At 34.2% G+C, this 15,551-nt stretch overlaps 2 protein-coding genes across 2 annotated transcripts; both read left to right on the forward strand.

Annotated features, from left to right (window-relative positions):
* Positions 1 to 219: 219 nt before the first annotated feature.
* On the forward strand, positions 220 to 779 carry LOC105762363 (cyclin-dependent protein kinase inhibitor SMR9). Its single transcript, XM_012580206.2, has one exon. The coding sequence runs from the start codon at positions 417 to 419 to the stop codon at positions 738 to 740; it is 324 nt and encodes a 107-aa protein (XP_012435660.1). The 5' UTR covers positions 220 to 416; the 3' UTR covers positions 741 to 779.
* A 6,199-nt stretch (positions 780 to 6,978) lies between these two features.
* Positions 6,979 to 11,544, forward strand: LOC105762355 (uncharacterized). Its single transcript, XM_012580201.1, has 7 exons — positions 6,979 to 7,359; positions 7,750 to 7,893; positions 7,978 to 8,334; positions 8,467 to 8,616; positions 8,682 to 8,756; positions 10,708 to 11,029; positions 11,291 to 11,544. The coding sequence occupies exons 1-7, from the start codon at positions 6,979 to 6,981 to the stop codon at positions 11,542 to 11,544; spliced, it is 1,683 nt and encodes a 560-aa protein (XP_012435655.1).
* Positions 11,545 to 15,551: the final 4,007 nt, after the last annotated feature.

Genomic DNA, 15,551 nt, shown 5'->3' on the forward strand with positions numbered 1-15,551 from the left:
GTACTAATTTACGATTTCATCATTTTGAAGGGCTTAAACATAATTTTCTTTATTTTGAGAATCCAAAGTGTAATTTCACCATAAATTAATTTTAATTTAATCACTTAATAGGACTTATATGACAATTTTTCCATTTGCCCTTAACCCTTGATGACATTCATAAATTTGTTAAAATATTTCTCCGCCCTTTCTTGTGTCCCCTTGTTGCTAGATTTCTGATTTCCTCCCTTCCTATTTCGTAACTTACTTTTGCTAATGCTTCTACTTTGGTTTTCTTTAATGTAAATCAATTCTTTGGTTTGATCTTTTTCCCTTCAAGCCTTGGGTTTTTATCCCCTGCTGAATATTCTTGGATTTGATTTGATGATGATATGATATTGGTTTTGTACTTTTAACCATTCATATAAACTCCGTCAATGGCACCCACCACCAGCAAAGCCACAAGAAAAGCAAGCAGCACGAAGAAGAAGAAGAAGAAGCATGTAAAGGGCAAAATCAGTAATCAGAAGACAGCAGCAGCATTAATGGAGGATACTGAAGGAGGTGATGGTGATGATATAGTTACTGCCGAAACTCCATTCTCAACACCCAAAGCTCAAAGGTTTCGAATACCGGAGATGGAGACAAGCCCACCAGCCCCAAAGAAGCAAAGACTTCTTCTCTCCGATTGCTCATTGCAAACAACTCCTATTGCTTTCTTTGCTCCTCCAGATTTAGAGCTTTTCTTCTTTGCACTCTGAGATATCCCTATCTCATACCATAGCTAGCTGCTACATATATTATATATACACATCATTTCCTAGTTTAAGATTGGGTGTTCTTTTTTTTTTTTTCTTCTAGTTTTAGTTTCATGTTTTAAATTTGATAGCATCGAACAAGAATTTCACAGCACTTAAAAGGCTAGAATACCATTAAACTTAAAAACTATTGTAAAAAAAAAAAAAAGGGTTTTGAAAAGTATATATATTTAAATAGGAGAGATTCATTTATATTTATGTAAATTAAAGTGGTTTTAAATTATTCAATAATTTTTTATAAGATTAATATTTTATATAATTAATTATATGAAAAATTACGGAATGATTTAAAATCAATCATTTCAATTTACATCGATATAAGTAGATCCTTCCTTTTAAATATATAATGTTGTAAAGTAAAATATATGTTGGACTTTTTAATAACGATAGGAAAGTAATTTCAACCAAAGACACTTTTGCAAAAATCAAATGACTAGATTATCATTGAGGTTGAAAAATACTTTTGAAAATTTTGATAGTAATTATGTTACTATCAAAAATTGTTTTTGAAAAGATAAAACATTTATTTATTTTGGTGAATAAGAAAAAAACAGATAAAATAAACACAATTGTCTAGAACTAAACAACGGGGTTTCTGCGAATAGCAGCGGACCTGCGCTTTTGTCAAAAGCCATCTTGACGATGCAATCCGCTTCTATGTCCTCTTCTCTAGGGATGTGCTCTATTTCCCATTAGCCTATTTCTAACAGAAGCTCTTGAATATGTCTGATAAGTGTTGAATAAGATGTTGTTGAGACTGTTTCTTGAATGGCTTGAAGAACCTCTATACTATATATTCGAATCAACACTTTGTTACATCCCCTATTCTGAAAAAGAATCAATTCGTCTAAAATACCCTAATGCTCGACATTAAATACTGAACAATGTCCCAACCGCCTATTATACCCAAGAATCCACTTCCCTATATGATCTCTAAGCATTCCTTCGACAATGGCATGTCGAAAAAAAAACCGATTTGAAAATAGTTTTCTTGCATAGCGAAAAATTAAAATTTTGAAAATCAACCCGATTTGTGATATTTATAACAATAGACCTTAACTGAATTTGTACCTGTGTTTTTGGCTTAGCAGGCGTTAGTTGTTCTCGGTTTTCAACCAAACAATCATCTCTACTATTGTCATACCACGAACTACTTCGAGTGTGGCCTCAAACCAATTGAATCGAAATATAGAACTAGAAAAAGTTTTCTCTCCTTTTGGGGTGAAAACGAAAATTCTCTCTTCTTAATAGAAATCGGTAGAATTGTTATTCCGGAAAAAATATATATAATAACTGAGAATAAATTCTCTCTATTTTTTGGTAAAATAATAATCTCTCAAAGTTGTTTTCATAGTTCTACCGGTGCCATCTATTTATAGAAAGAGAAAGTCAAACCCTTATTGAGTTGTAGTGGTTTATTTCAAATAGAAAAACATCCTACTTAAAATAGGACTAGGGTGGACGACACACCCTAGTATTCCTACTAGGGTTTTCGTTCCCTTCATATCCATGAGGGTTTTTGGGCCTCTCTCACAACGGGTCTAATTATGATTATTTCTTAGGCTTTTTTGACCTAGTACTCTATAATGTGATCCAACCCGATTCAATTTTTTTATTTCCCAAAATAAACTTAAATATTTATATATAAAAAAATTATCATCCTTGTTTTACCCCCAACAACATTTTAACGATTTTACCCTTAGTAAAGTTTTAACGATTTTGCCCCTAGTAAAATTTTGAGAAAATATGTTCAATATTTCACAACATAACATGTTCACTATGACCGAATGGTTTATTTTCATTTTCGGGTTTCAAAACAGTCCAAAAACATAAACTCATTCTTCCGATCATTTTTTAAGTAATCTATATAGGATTACAAATTGATCATTTTTATTTTCATTTGTATTTCCATTTTTGGAAACCTATATTTATTTCCAAATGATTTCATTTCTCCATTTTGGAGAAAATCATAATCATTCTTAAATATTTCTCATTTCTCTTTTTCTATTCATTTCGTTCATTTATATTCAAATACACAATTTATTTCTGGTTTCAACGAGTTAGTGGAGGGACCTATTGGAAAAATATAGTTGAGGCTCAAATGATTTATAATTAAGTTTCAAATTTTTGTCAATTAATTATAAACTCATTTAGTCACGAAGTCATTCCACTATAGTATCGTAAATGAGCTCTCCCCAACAACATACCATTATGAAAGCAACTACTCAATGCTCGTCCAATGACTTTGTCATAAGTGTGTTATCCTCATAGGATATCATTGATCTCTTTGGGATAATATTCGTTCTCCCAATATGATCATATTTTATCTCATGGTAATCATTACAACTTCCTTCATGAAAATTCAATCACTATCAAATAGTGATCAAGTCATCCATCACAAAAACAAACGACCCGTGGCCACGTTTACTTTTCATCAACCTTGTAATGCCAATGAGAGGAGATCATTTAACCATGTTTTAGGCTATGAATTCCACAATTGTGAATGACGCTACATGCTACAGAAGGCATACACTCAACGCACCAGCTTCAATTCCTTATCTATTTAAACTCAGACTTTTACTTACACCAAAGTGTACGAGTCACGCATACGTAGTCCGCCATCCACTCAGGAATTAAGTATGTCACAGTATGAACATCACAAGTGAATAAATCCATAAACGAATTTAGAATTTATTCTGTTTGGGTCTTGTTCGATGTATTATCAGTCTAGTCAGTCACATTTATGTCTCTATCTTTTGGGAGTCATCCATTTTGATGTCCAAGACAATGTATCTCCCCAATTGGACATCATAAACAACATATTAGTCTTTTAATCGGTTTGCTCATTTACAATTAAACTAAACACATGTTTAGGTCTGTCTACTAATACAAGTTGTCTTTCCGTACTATGATCTAGTGACTATTCGTGTTCTCAGTAAGTTTTGTGTGTTATTTCGGGTTATGGGTTGATTCGTAAATTGATTGCTAATTAGTGAATGAGATACTAGTTCTTAGGTTTTGAAGGGCTCGGGATTGCTATAGCATCTAAAACGAACTAGGTGTGTACCCTAAACATAAAAAATTAATGTTTGATGAAAGTTGAAAAAGAGCACTATTGACACCACACGGACGTGTGCCCAGCCATGTGTCTGACGAAGGTGTGGCCATACGCAAGTCACGGCCGTGTAATGGTGTGAGTATGGCCGTGTAGGCCACACGTACTAGGCCATTAAGTGTGTGAGCCACACGGGCGTGTGGGTTTTGGACCAGGCCATGTGAGCCACACGGGCAATGCCAACTTGGGCATATGGGCCACACGAGTATGTGAGATTCTGAAAAACTATGGGTCTACTGTAGGGTTAGTAAGGGCTAACCAAACCCTAAATTATGTGATTTGATATTCTGATAGTCTGCTTTGAGTAGGACACCGTTATACATATCTGGCTATTCTGTTAAATACATATGTTATCTGTATGTGAGCATGTTAAGCACGATTTTTTATATCTGTATTCTATATATATATATATATATATATATATATGTTTGGAGTGAGAATCGTATATATGAATAAAGTAATTTGTACAACGACCTTTCGCCTATATTCTGGCAGCTTGACTGCATATTATTTGTTATGTGTCGTATCGACACTATATGGTGTGTAGGGTTGGGAGGGTGTTTTTAACCCCACATGGTGTGATGGGATGGTCGGAGTTGGTGTGCAGAGGATGGAGGTAGGATTCTCTATATCTATTCTGTATATCTAATTCTGTTATCTGTATATGTAAGGACTTAAGTCTGAAATTTGAATCTGACTGTATATGTGTGATTCCTGTATGTATAGCATATCTATTTTTGTTGGGTTACACACTGAGTTTTTGAAAAATCACATTCGTTAATATGTTTTGTTCAGGTCATCCACAGACTTAGGAGGATCGGTGTAGCGAAGTCTCACGGTGACCACAAGTTTGAGAACTGACTAGAAATAATGGTTTTTATTTAATTAATGATTATTTTTGGGAGCTTTGTAATTAATGGACTCTCTAGACTGTTTGGTTTATTTTGGATTTGGATTTTTGATTTGATTATTTATTTGCGTTGGTTGGCTAAAAATATGGTTTTTACTAAAACAAAGATTTTCTGAAAAAACGAACGAGATTTTAAAAAAAAAATATACGATTTCTAAGACTTTCGCTATAAATTATGTTTTGGCAAATGAATTGATTAAATAACACTTTCAGTAATAGTTATAAAAGAATATGGGTTACAAAATTTTATCGAAATAACTCTGTTTTCAAAAGCCTTCTTTGTGACATCTCCAAATTCGGCCATAACGTCTAGGCCAAGTTTGAGGTGTTACATTTAGCGGTATTAGAGCTAGGTTGCAAAACTCAAGTTGTGAATTTTGGGTTCCAAAATTGTATTTCAAAAAGAACTGGTTTTCAAATGATTTAGATCACTCTGAGTAAGTATATGGTACACCGAGTCTCCAGCGCTGATCTTGTAAGTATTTCTAAACTTAGAATATTCTGAAAACACTGTAGTTAGCACCTTCTGAAACTATATTGAGTTAGTTAGTGACTAAAACCTCTAGAATACTCTTAAACTTCTGATAATTTAAGTATAAAATATCCACTAATACATACTGAAACTTATGCATAAAATTTTATAATGTAGATCAATTCAAAATATACGATGAGCGCTCGTGGAACCCACGGTTGTGGTATTCATGGGCGCAGTAGAGGCCATAAGGGGATTGAGCTGAGTCTTACTCTCTAGGTAGTATGTCAAATTTGGACACGAGTGGGACACCAGTTTCACTTGCTATTGAAACTGGGTCTTAAAGCCCCTCGGGTGGGGACGACGCACTGTCTCAAGCCATGTTGAGAGTGTTAAAGAGGGTTGTTGGACCCCATTCTAGATCTGGAGACAGTGGGTCGGTAATTAAACGACTCCGATCCAATAGAGTTGAGCTGTTTAGGGGTGTCACTAGAGGGCCCTTATTGTGGCCTAGTATTGGTTAGAGGCCACTAAGAGGATTATGAACGATATAGACTGTACTCCTGAGAAAAAACTAAAATGTGTAGTCTATTTGCTTCGTGACAAGGCATATCAGTGGTGGTTGTCGATTGAGGAGGGTACTCAATTGGATCGTCTGAGCTGTGATTATTTTAAGACTACCTTTCAGGGGAAATATGTGGGCGCGAGCTATGTTGATGCTCGTAGGTGTGAGTTTATGAATCTCACGCAATGCGATAAATCTGTGGCCGAGTATGAGGCCGAGTTTCTGAGTTTGAGCCTCTACACTCGAGGCATGGTGGCATCTGAGTATGAGAAGTGCATCCTTTTTTAGGATGGCTTGAGGGATAATCTAAGGGTATTAATTGCTCCATAGAGGAATCTAGGGTTCGCAGTTCTTGTGGATAAGGTGAAGATTGCCGAGGAGGTTAAGTGCGTGGAGCGCCAAAATAGGGATCGTGAGAGATGCAAGAATAAGAGGGATTCAGAGCCCTCTAATTCTGTTCAAAGGTTTAAGAAATGGACAAAACATAATGGGCCTATTAAAGTGGGGGTTCCTGTTGGTCCTACTCGTATTCAACCATGTGGTGATTGTGGTAGGCGCCATCCGGGCGAGTGTTAAAGGAGGTTAAGAGCTTGCCTTAGGTGTGGATCTTTAGAACATTGGATTAGAGAGTGTCCACAGCGTACTGATCAGATGCAAGCTTCAGGACCGAGTTTTGTACAGCCTTAGAGGGCAGTTCAATAGCCACTTAGGGGCCGTGGACTGGCTACGGGTGGTAATGGTATGGACCGAGGACAGAGAGCAACGAGTAGAGGTGCTAATCAGACTTAGGCAAGGCAGCCTGCATTAGTTTATGCTGCTCGACGTTGAGAGGATAGAGACGCTCCGAATGTGATCACGGGTATGTTCTTTATTTTTGATGCCTCATTTACTGCTTTGATAGACATATGTTCTACCCATTCCTATGTAGCTAGTACTGTTTCCAAGAAATTGGGGATTTTTGTTGAGTGTGCTTCTAATGAGATTACTATACTAAGTCCGTTGGGGTAGTTTGTTCGAGTAAATACACTTTATAGGAATGTTTTGTTAGAAGTACAATAGACTGTGTTTCTGGAAAATTTGATGGAGCTACCGTTTGGGCAGTTCAATTTAATTCTAGGTATGGGCTGGTTAGTTGAGCACCGAGTTAGCTTGGATTGTATGACTAAGAGGGTTGTTTTAAGGACTGTGGAAGATAAAGAAGTGGTTGTGATCGGTGAGTGTCGAGATTACTTGTCTAATGTGATCTCCGCTATTGTGGCTGAGAAATTGGTTCAGAAAGGGTGTGAGGCATTTTTGGCCTACGTTAGTGTTTCAATTTCTAGGGACTCTTCTATTAGGGATATCAAAATAGTAAGGGAATTTCTGGATGTTTTTCCTGAAGAGTTACCAGGTTTACCTCTGAATCAAGAAGTTGAGTTCTGCATTGAGCTTCTACCGGGTACAGCTCCGGTGTCCATCGCTCCATACTGTATGGCACCGAAGAAGCTTACAGAGCTTAAGGTTCAACTTTAAGAACTTCTGGATTGTGGTTTCAACCGCCTTAATTTGTCTCCGTGGAGGGCACTAATTATGTTTGTAAAGAAAAAAGATGGTACCATAAGGATGTGTATTGACTACCGGCAGTTGAATAAACTGAATGTGAAGAATAAATATCCACTTCCGAGGATCAACAATTTATTTGATCAGTTCTAAAGGGCTTCAGTGTTCTTGAAAATAGATATCCGTTCTAGATATCATCAGCTCAGAGTTAAGGAAACTGATGTTCATAAGACGACATTTAGGACTCACTATGGGCACTACGAGTTCTTAGTTATGCCCTTTAGTTTGAGGAATGCTCCGGTTGCATTCATGGATTTGATAAACTGAGTCTTTCAATCGTATATGGATCAGTTCATCGTAATCTTCATCGACGATATTCTGGTTTACTCTAAGACTGAGGATGAGCATGATGAGTATATTAAAGTACTGCTTCAGATACTCCAAGAGAAACAACTCTACGCTAAGTTGAGCAAGTATGAGTTCTGGTTGCGCGAGGTAACTTTTCTGGGGCACGTGGTTTCTGCTGAGGGGAACTGAGTTGAACCTAGAAAGATTGAGGCGATTCTTGATTGGAAACAGCCTAAGAATGTATCTGAGATTTACAGTTTTTTGAGTCTTGCGGGATATTATCGACAGTTTTTCGAGAGGTTTTCTTTGATTGCAGCTCTTTCAACTAAGCTTCTGTGCAAGGGTGTTCCTTTTGTCTGGAATGATGTGCAACAATCGAGCTTCAAGAAGCTTAAGTCTATTCTGACTCAGGCTCCTATTCTGATACAGCCTAAATATAGTAAGGAATTTGTAGTGTATAGTGATATGTCGCACGTCGATTTGGGATGTGTACTGATGCAAGATGGTAATATTATGGCTTATACATCCCGTCAGCTTAAGTCACACGAGGGAAATTATCTAACACATGATCTTGTATTAGCTGCTGTGGTATTTGTGTTAAAGAATTAGAGGCATTACATGTACGGTGAGAGGTGTATCATCTATACCGATCATAAGAGCCTCAAGTACCTCTTTACTCAAAATGAGTTGAATCTTAGACAGCGTCGATGGATTGAGTAGCTTAAAGACTATGACTGCACGATAGAGTATCATTCTAGTAAGGCCAATGTGGTGGCCGATGCTCTCAGTCGTAGAGCGATGACTGATTTGAGAGCGATGTTCGCTCATCTTAGTCTGTTCGATAATGGGGGTCTGTTGGTTGAGCTGCAAGTTAAGTCGACTTGGATTGGGAAGATTCGAGAAAGCAGTTAGGGGATGAGTCTTTGGTTATGCAGTTCCGACAGGTTGAGAGTGGCAGTACATCTGATTTTGGGTTGAATAAAGATGGGGTTCTATGTTTTCGAGGTCAGGTTTGTGTACCGAATGATTCTAATCTGAGACAGTCGATTCTAAAGGAGGCGCATAGTAACCCTTATGTTATGTATCTTAGTGGTAATAAGATGTATCATGTAACACCCCCTAACCCCGAACTGTCACCGAAACAGGGTTACGAGGCATTACCGAACATATCAGACAACTTACGAATAATTCATAAATAAAATAACATTCGTAGATATGGCATTAGATGCCAAATCAATCAATTTCATTTTCAAATTTTCATTTCAATTATTTACCCTATTAACAAGGCTCGGACTCTGACAGATACGTAGATTCCACCCAAATAAACCAAAATATCCAACCTAAACACACCCAGAATAATATAAATCCTCCATAACACACCAGTATATCATATCCTCCCAAACACACCAATAAGGCATTAGATGCCTCTTCGGATAAACCGAAGCATATAATAATAGAATCATCTTCTCGGCCGAACTACAAATCTCCTCATCATATCATAAATCTTATGGCATGCCATTTGTATCCAATCTAGTCCGATAAGTTAATAGGGTATTATTTTACTTTTCCAATTTCGAACTCATTTCCACAACAATTTCAAATATTCAAACAATTCAAAACATCTATTATTTCAATTCACATATAATTCAATATTCACACATATTCTTACTTAATTTCAAATGTTATTACTTACCTTACTTTAAATGTCCCATGATTACAATTTCAATATAGCATTTAGTATATAGTTTAAGTTATAGTAATACAAACCCGGAATGCGCGTTTACTCCTCAATGATTTTTCTTTTCCTTTGGATGTCGATGCCTCGTTTTCCTTGTTAGCTACGAAAATAATAATTATTTAAAAATAATAATTAAATTTTATTCAATTCCTACTTATTCCCAATTTAATTCTAACCAAGCTTACTTACTTATCTAACTTAATTCATACTTCTTTTCTACTTAATTTCTTGTCATATTTAACTCAACTATTTAATATTCATAATTAAACCCTAATTTAAGGCTTTTTATAACTTAATCTCAACTATGTAAAACTTATAACTTAGTTTACAATTCAATCTTTTTATCTATTCTAACTAGAAATTCTATCAACTAAACCCCTAATTTAACAACTTATTCAAAATGAATCATGTTCAAAAACCTATGAACTTCCATAACCTCCACTTAATTTCAACAAAACTTTTTTTTAAAGCTTCTAAAACATCAAAATTAAGAGAAAAGGGCTAAATTTAGCTTACCAATTAAACTTGAAGCTTTAAAATCCCAAATTTCCCCTTTTCCTTTCTTTCCATTTTTCTTCCCCTGTTTTCGTCTCTTTCTCTGTTTCTTTTCTGTTCTTCTTTTGTTTCTTTGTCTTTTTATTTTACTTACTTTACTTTATTTCTTTTATTTTAACTAATAATAATAATATATTATATAAAAAATCTTTTACTTATTATTTAAGCATATATTTATTTTTATTACAAGTGTACCTATATAATTATTACTATTACACTTGTCTTTAATCTTTACCATACATTTGTCATCTATTTAGTTTATTTAATATATATTAATATAATATAATATATATAAAACATAAAAATCTAAGATTTTATCACTTATGCCGCCCATTTCTTGTTAATGGCTTAATTGACATTTTAGTCCTTTTTTCTATTAATCTATAATTCAACTTTTACCCCTAGTTCAATTTAGTCTTTTTTCCTAATTTCTCTTAATTAAACTAAATTCACCCAATTAATACCTAATTAAGCACTCAACTAAACTCATAATGACTTCAAATAATTTTTTTATGACTAAGTTTACTAAGACGGAGGCCCGATAATGTACTTTTTTCAATGCTTGTGAATTTTGGGTCATTACATATCGGGATCTCCGTGAACTGTACTGATGGCCAGGTTTGAAATGCGAGGTTACGAATTTTTTTGCTCATTGTCTAACATGCTAGCAAGTTAAGGCTGAGCACCAGTTGCCTTCGGGTTTGCTACAACCTGTTAAGATTCCTTTATGGAAATGGGAACGAGTGACGATAGACTTCGTTAGTAGGTTGCCCTTGACACCCATTAAGAAAGATTCTGTTTGGGTCATCGTGGATCGATTGACCAAGTTCGCTCATTTTATTCTGGTTCAGACGGATTACTCTCTGCAAAAGTTAGTGAAGCTTTATATCTCCGAGATTGTAAGACTACATAGGGTTCCTATTTCGATAATTTCTGATAGAGATCATCGCTTCAATTATTGGTTTTGGAGGAAACTGAATGAGGATCTAGGTTTGAGATTAGAGTTCAGTACTGCGTTCCATCCTCAGGCCGATGGTCAATCTGAGAAGGTGATTCAGATACTGGAGGATATACTTTGGAGTTGTGTGATTGATTTCTGAGGTAGTTGGGACAATTTTCTACCATTAGCTAAGTTCGCCTACAATAATAGTTTCCAGTTTAGCATCCAGATGGCACCTTACGAGGCTTTGTATGGTCGTAAGTGTCGTACTCCGCTATGTTGGACTGAGTTGGGTGACCATCGAGTTTTAGGTCCTGAGTTGGTTTCCGAGACTGAAGATAAGGTTAGACTGATTCGGGATCGTCTGAAGGCGGCTTCTGATAGACAAAAGTCTTATGCAAATATGAAAAGGAGAGATATCGAGTACTCTGTGGGTGATTTTGTTTTTCTTAAATTTTCTCCGTGTAAGAAAGTTCTGAGGTTCGGTCGTAAGGGCAAGTTGAGCCCTAGGTGTAACACCCCTAACCTACATCCTTCGCCGAAACAGGGTTACAGAATACTATAGGAGTTTACAGGATAATTACACATAATTCCACTATTTACTTATGATCATATCAAAGTTGTCCACTCAAGTCATTGTCATTAAATTATCTATATCTTAAGCTACAGAAATCTGAATTAAGATTCGCTAAATTTCTCTGAAACTAGACTCACATATCTTCTTACCATAAAATTTTCAAAATTTACGGTTTAGCCAATAAGTACAGTTTATTCTTTAAAGTCATCCCTATTCTGCTATCTGACAATTTCGACCCTTCTTTTCTAAAATTAATTAGCTCCTCGTACATTCGGATGATGTTTTCATTTGTTTATATTTAAAATAGACTCATTAATAATTTTAAACATATAAATTATAACTCATAATTATTTTTATAAAATTTTTAATGATTTTTCAAAGTCAGAACAGGGGATTTCGAAATCACTCTGACCCTGTCTCATAAAAATTTAAATATCTCATAATATGAAATTCTTTTTCTTACACCGTTTCTTCTATGTAAAACTAAACTCAATAAGATTTAATTTCATATTTTATTCAACCTATAATTTGATTTTCACAATATTTGGTGAATTTTCAAAGTCAAACTACTGTTGTTGTCCAAAACTATTTTAGTGAAAAATGTTGATAACTAAGTTTATAACACCTTCACTTCCTTTCAATTAAACCTTATACATGCCATATAAACCTTAAGATGCACAATAAAATTTACCGAAGTAATCTAGATAGTGTGCCCTGATGTGTTGATCTGATCCACCAATTTCACATCAATCTACAAAGAACATTAAACACATGAGTAAGCTTATGTAAGCTTAGTAAAATTTTATATATAACTTTAACTCTTCTAAATTTCTTTATTTTCATTTGCATTTTTTTACTTTCCACATTTATCCCATATGCCTAACACACATGTCATAATCATATCATTCAACCATGGTCACAAGCTAGTGCATTTAACCAAAGCCTTTTTTTTTTCGAATTGATCGCATGATAAGTCATTTCATAAAAAAATTGCATAATTTAAACCTTACCATTTTTTCATGAGCACTAGCATATTTTCACTCAAATACTTACCAATTCAATGCATTATATAAATAATCATATTACCATTCCGCCAATGGCTTGGCACTTGCCTATGCATCAAGCAACCACACTGGTTAGTGTACTTGCACATGTTATATATAAATTCAACTTTGATAAACTTATTTTCTCGACATGTCACACTTGAGTTTATTACAACAACCATATCATATTTCATTTTTTTCACAAATATCTCAATTCTTATGCTTGCTATATAAATAGCTTTTTACAATTTATTTTACATTTCATTATACAATTGAAATATCCATTCCATAGTCATTTCATGAGTATATAACTCATATATTCCATATATTTACAACATATTTCACATTTTATTTTCAATTCACTATTTCATTTTCTTAGCCCAAAGTAGACTTTATAGAACACACCGGATATACGAAACAAATACAGAGGTGTATTATTATGCACTAATGAACATAGAGCACTAAAGTGTTATACAGAGAGCACAGATGTACTAATCGGAGAGCACTAACAAGCTAATAATCAGAGAGCACTGATGTGCTAATAATCAGAGAGCGCGCTAAGGTTCCTTAATGACATGCCACTAATATTCTAGTAATTCTAATCTCATCTACTTAGGCAAATTATATTATGCACATATATCACTTTTACACTTTTCGCATAATGCTTCTATATCTTTACAATTTAATCCTTGCACCGATAATCCAGTATACTTATATCTTCAATATTTTTAATACATGTAATATATTTATAAATTCATTATTCATCCATAATTCACTAATAATCCTTATCATGTATTTCACATATCACTTTTATATATTTTGTAATTTAGTCCTTAGCACAAAATTTTATGTATCAATAAATTTTACTTTTAATAACACATATAACATAATTCAATACTAACACATATTTCACATTCAATTAAATTTTCTAAATTCAATTCAATAATAATCAATTTCAATTTCTTGGGTCCATTTATCGCTTACTTTTCTTAATCAATTTAGGGAACAGTTACAGAATTGAGTACTTCGTTTTCACAATGCCATAGTATAACTATGGTCTTGCACATAATCACATATCACACACCAAAGCCATAGCCCAGCCATGGTCTTACACGGAAGCACAAATCACACCGATGTCATAGCCCAGCTATGGTCATATACAGAAATCACATACCACATATTGCCATGGTCCAACCATGGTCTTTTCCGTCAATGCGTATGAGTCACTGAACGAAAGTACTCAATCCAATGTTCCACTAAATTAGAACTTTTATTCAAACATTCATATTTTCACAATTATCTTAGTTTAATAGCATTCTTATACAATAACATACCATAGCATTCAAGAAATTTTCATAAAAATTCATTAAATTTAGCCATATGAACTTATTTCGACCAATCAGTAAAATTTGTAAAAATTCAGGGACTAGTTAGATATTTTCTCTTTTCCGCATTTATCTTCGGATTCCCGATCTATAATAAATTTTTTCCATTCATTAGAATCTAATTCAATAATAATTCACTTCGCAATTTATGCCATTCAATTTTGAAATTACACTTTTACCCCAATTTTTACAATTTTTACAATTTAGTCCCTACTCAATTAACACTTTAATTGAACTAATTTTTCCTCAAATAACACTTTATCTAATCATTTTAGGCTATTATACAGCCTTTGATATTCAGAATTTCAAGACAAAACCTCAATTCCTAGCTTTTTCATAATTAGGTCTTAAAAATCATTTTCTACTAAAATCACTTAATAAAATCATAATATAATGAAATTAAAGCTTAAAATATATGATAATTCATCATAAAATTTCAGTACTCACTCATGGTAACTTTCAAAATCATTCATAGAATCAAAAACAAATGAATTCAATAGTTGGACTTAATTGTAAAAGTCACAAAATACGAAAAATTACAAAGAAAAAACAGCTGGAAAACTCTCTCCTATGGCATTTTGGCTGAAGAAAAATGATGAAATCTCTGGATTTTTCAATTTTGTCTTTGTTTTATATGTTTAATTTGCAAAATTTCCAATTTTGCCCTTGTTTCTCCTTATTTTCTTGCTGATTTTCTTGCCCAAACCGTCCAACCCATATAATTTGCACCTAAATGCCTTTTAAATCCCTCCTTATTAGTCACTTAAGCTATTTAATCACAATTTAACAAATTTTGCACTATTTTCAATTTAGTCTTTTTTAATTAATTGACTATCCCAACGTTAAAATTTTCTAACAAAAATTTACACTAACTCAATGACACTCCATAAATATTTATAAAAATATTTATGGCTTGGCTTATGAATTCGAGGTCTCGATACCTCGTTTTAGACCCAATTTACCATTTATTTTTTTAAATCACAAAATTCACTAATTCAAAAATTCTTCTAAATTCAAACTTAACCCATAATTATTAATTTATTAAATTTTCAAGCTTACTTTTTGGATTTAGTGATCCCAAATCACTGTTTCCGACACCACTGAAAATTAGGCTGTTACTCTAGTTCATTAGGCCGTATCGAAATATGAAGCGTGTAGAACCGGTCGCTTATCAGTTAGACCGTATCCATGATGTGTTTCACGTATCAATGTTGAGGCGGTATCGGTTTGACCCATCTCATGTTGTCTCTGTTGAGGAGAATGAGGTTAGACCAGATTTGACTTTTGAGGATAAGCCGGTTTAGATTTTGGATCGTGATATTAAAGTTCTGATGAGGAAGTGCATCCCATTGGTTAAGGTTCGGTGGTGGAATCATGGCACTGAGGAAGCCACGTGGGAACCTGACGACTCGATGCGCAAACAGTGTCCTCATCTATTCAGATTAGGTAAATTTCGAGGTCGAAATTTATTTTAGGGGGTAGAGTTGTAACGCCCCGCTTAATTTATTTTTGTTTCTATAAATACCTGACACAAATGAGTATCTGCTTTAGTGGCTAAGTGTTCTGG

This window comes from Gossypium raimondii, chromosome 7, assembly GCF_025698545.1.
Source record: "Gossypium raimondii isolate GPD5lz chromosome 7, ASM2569854v1, whole genome shotgun sequence".
NCBI lineage: Eukaryota > Viridiplantae > Streptophyta > Magnoliopsida > Malvales > Malvaceae > Gossypium > Gossypium raimondii.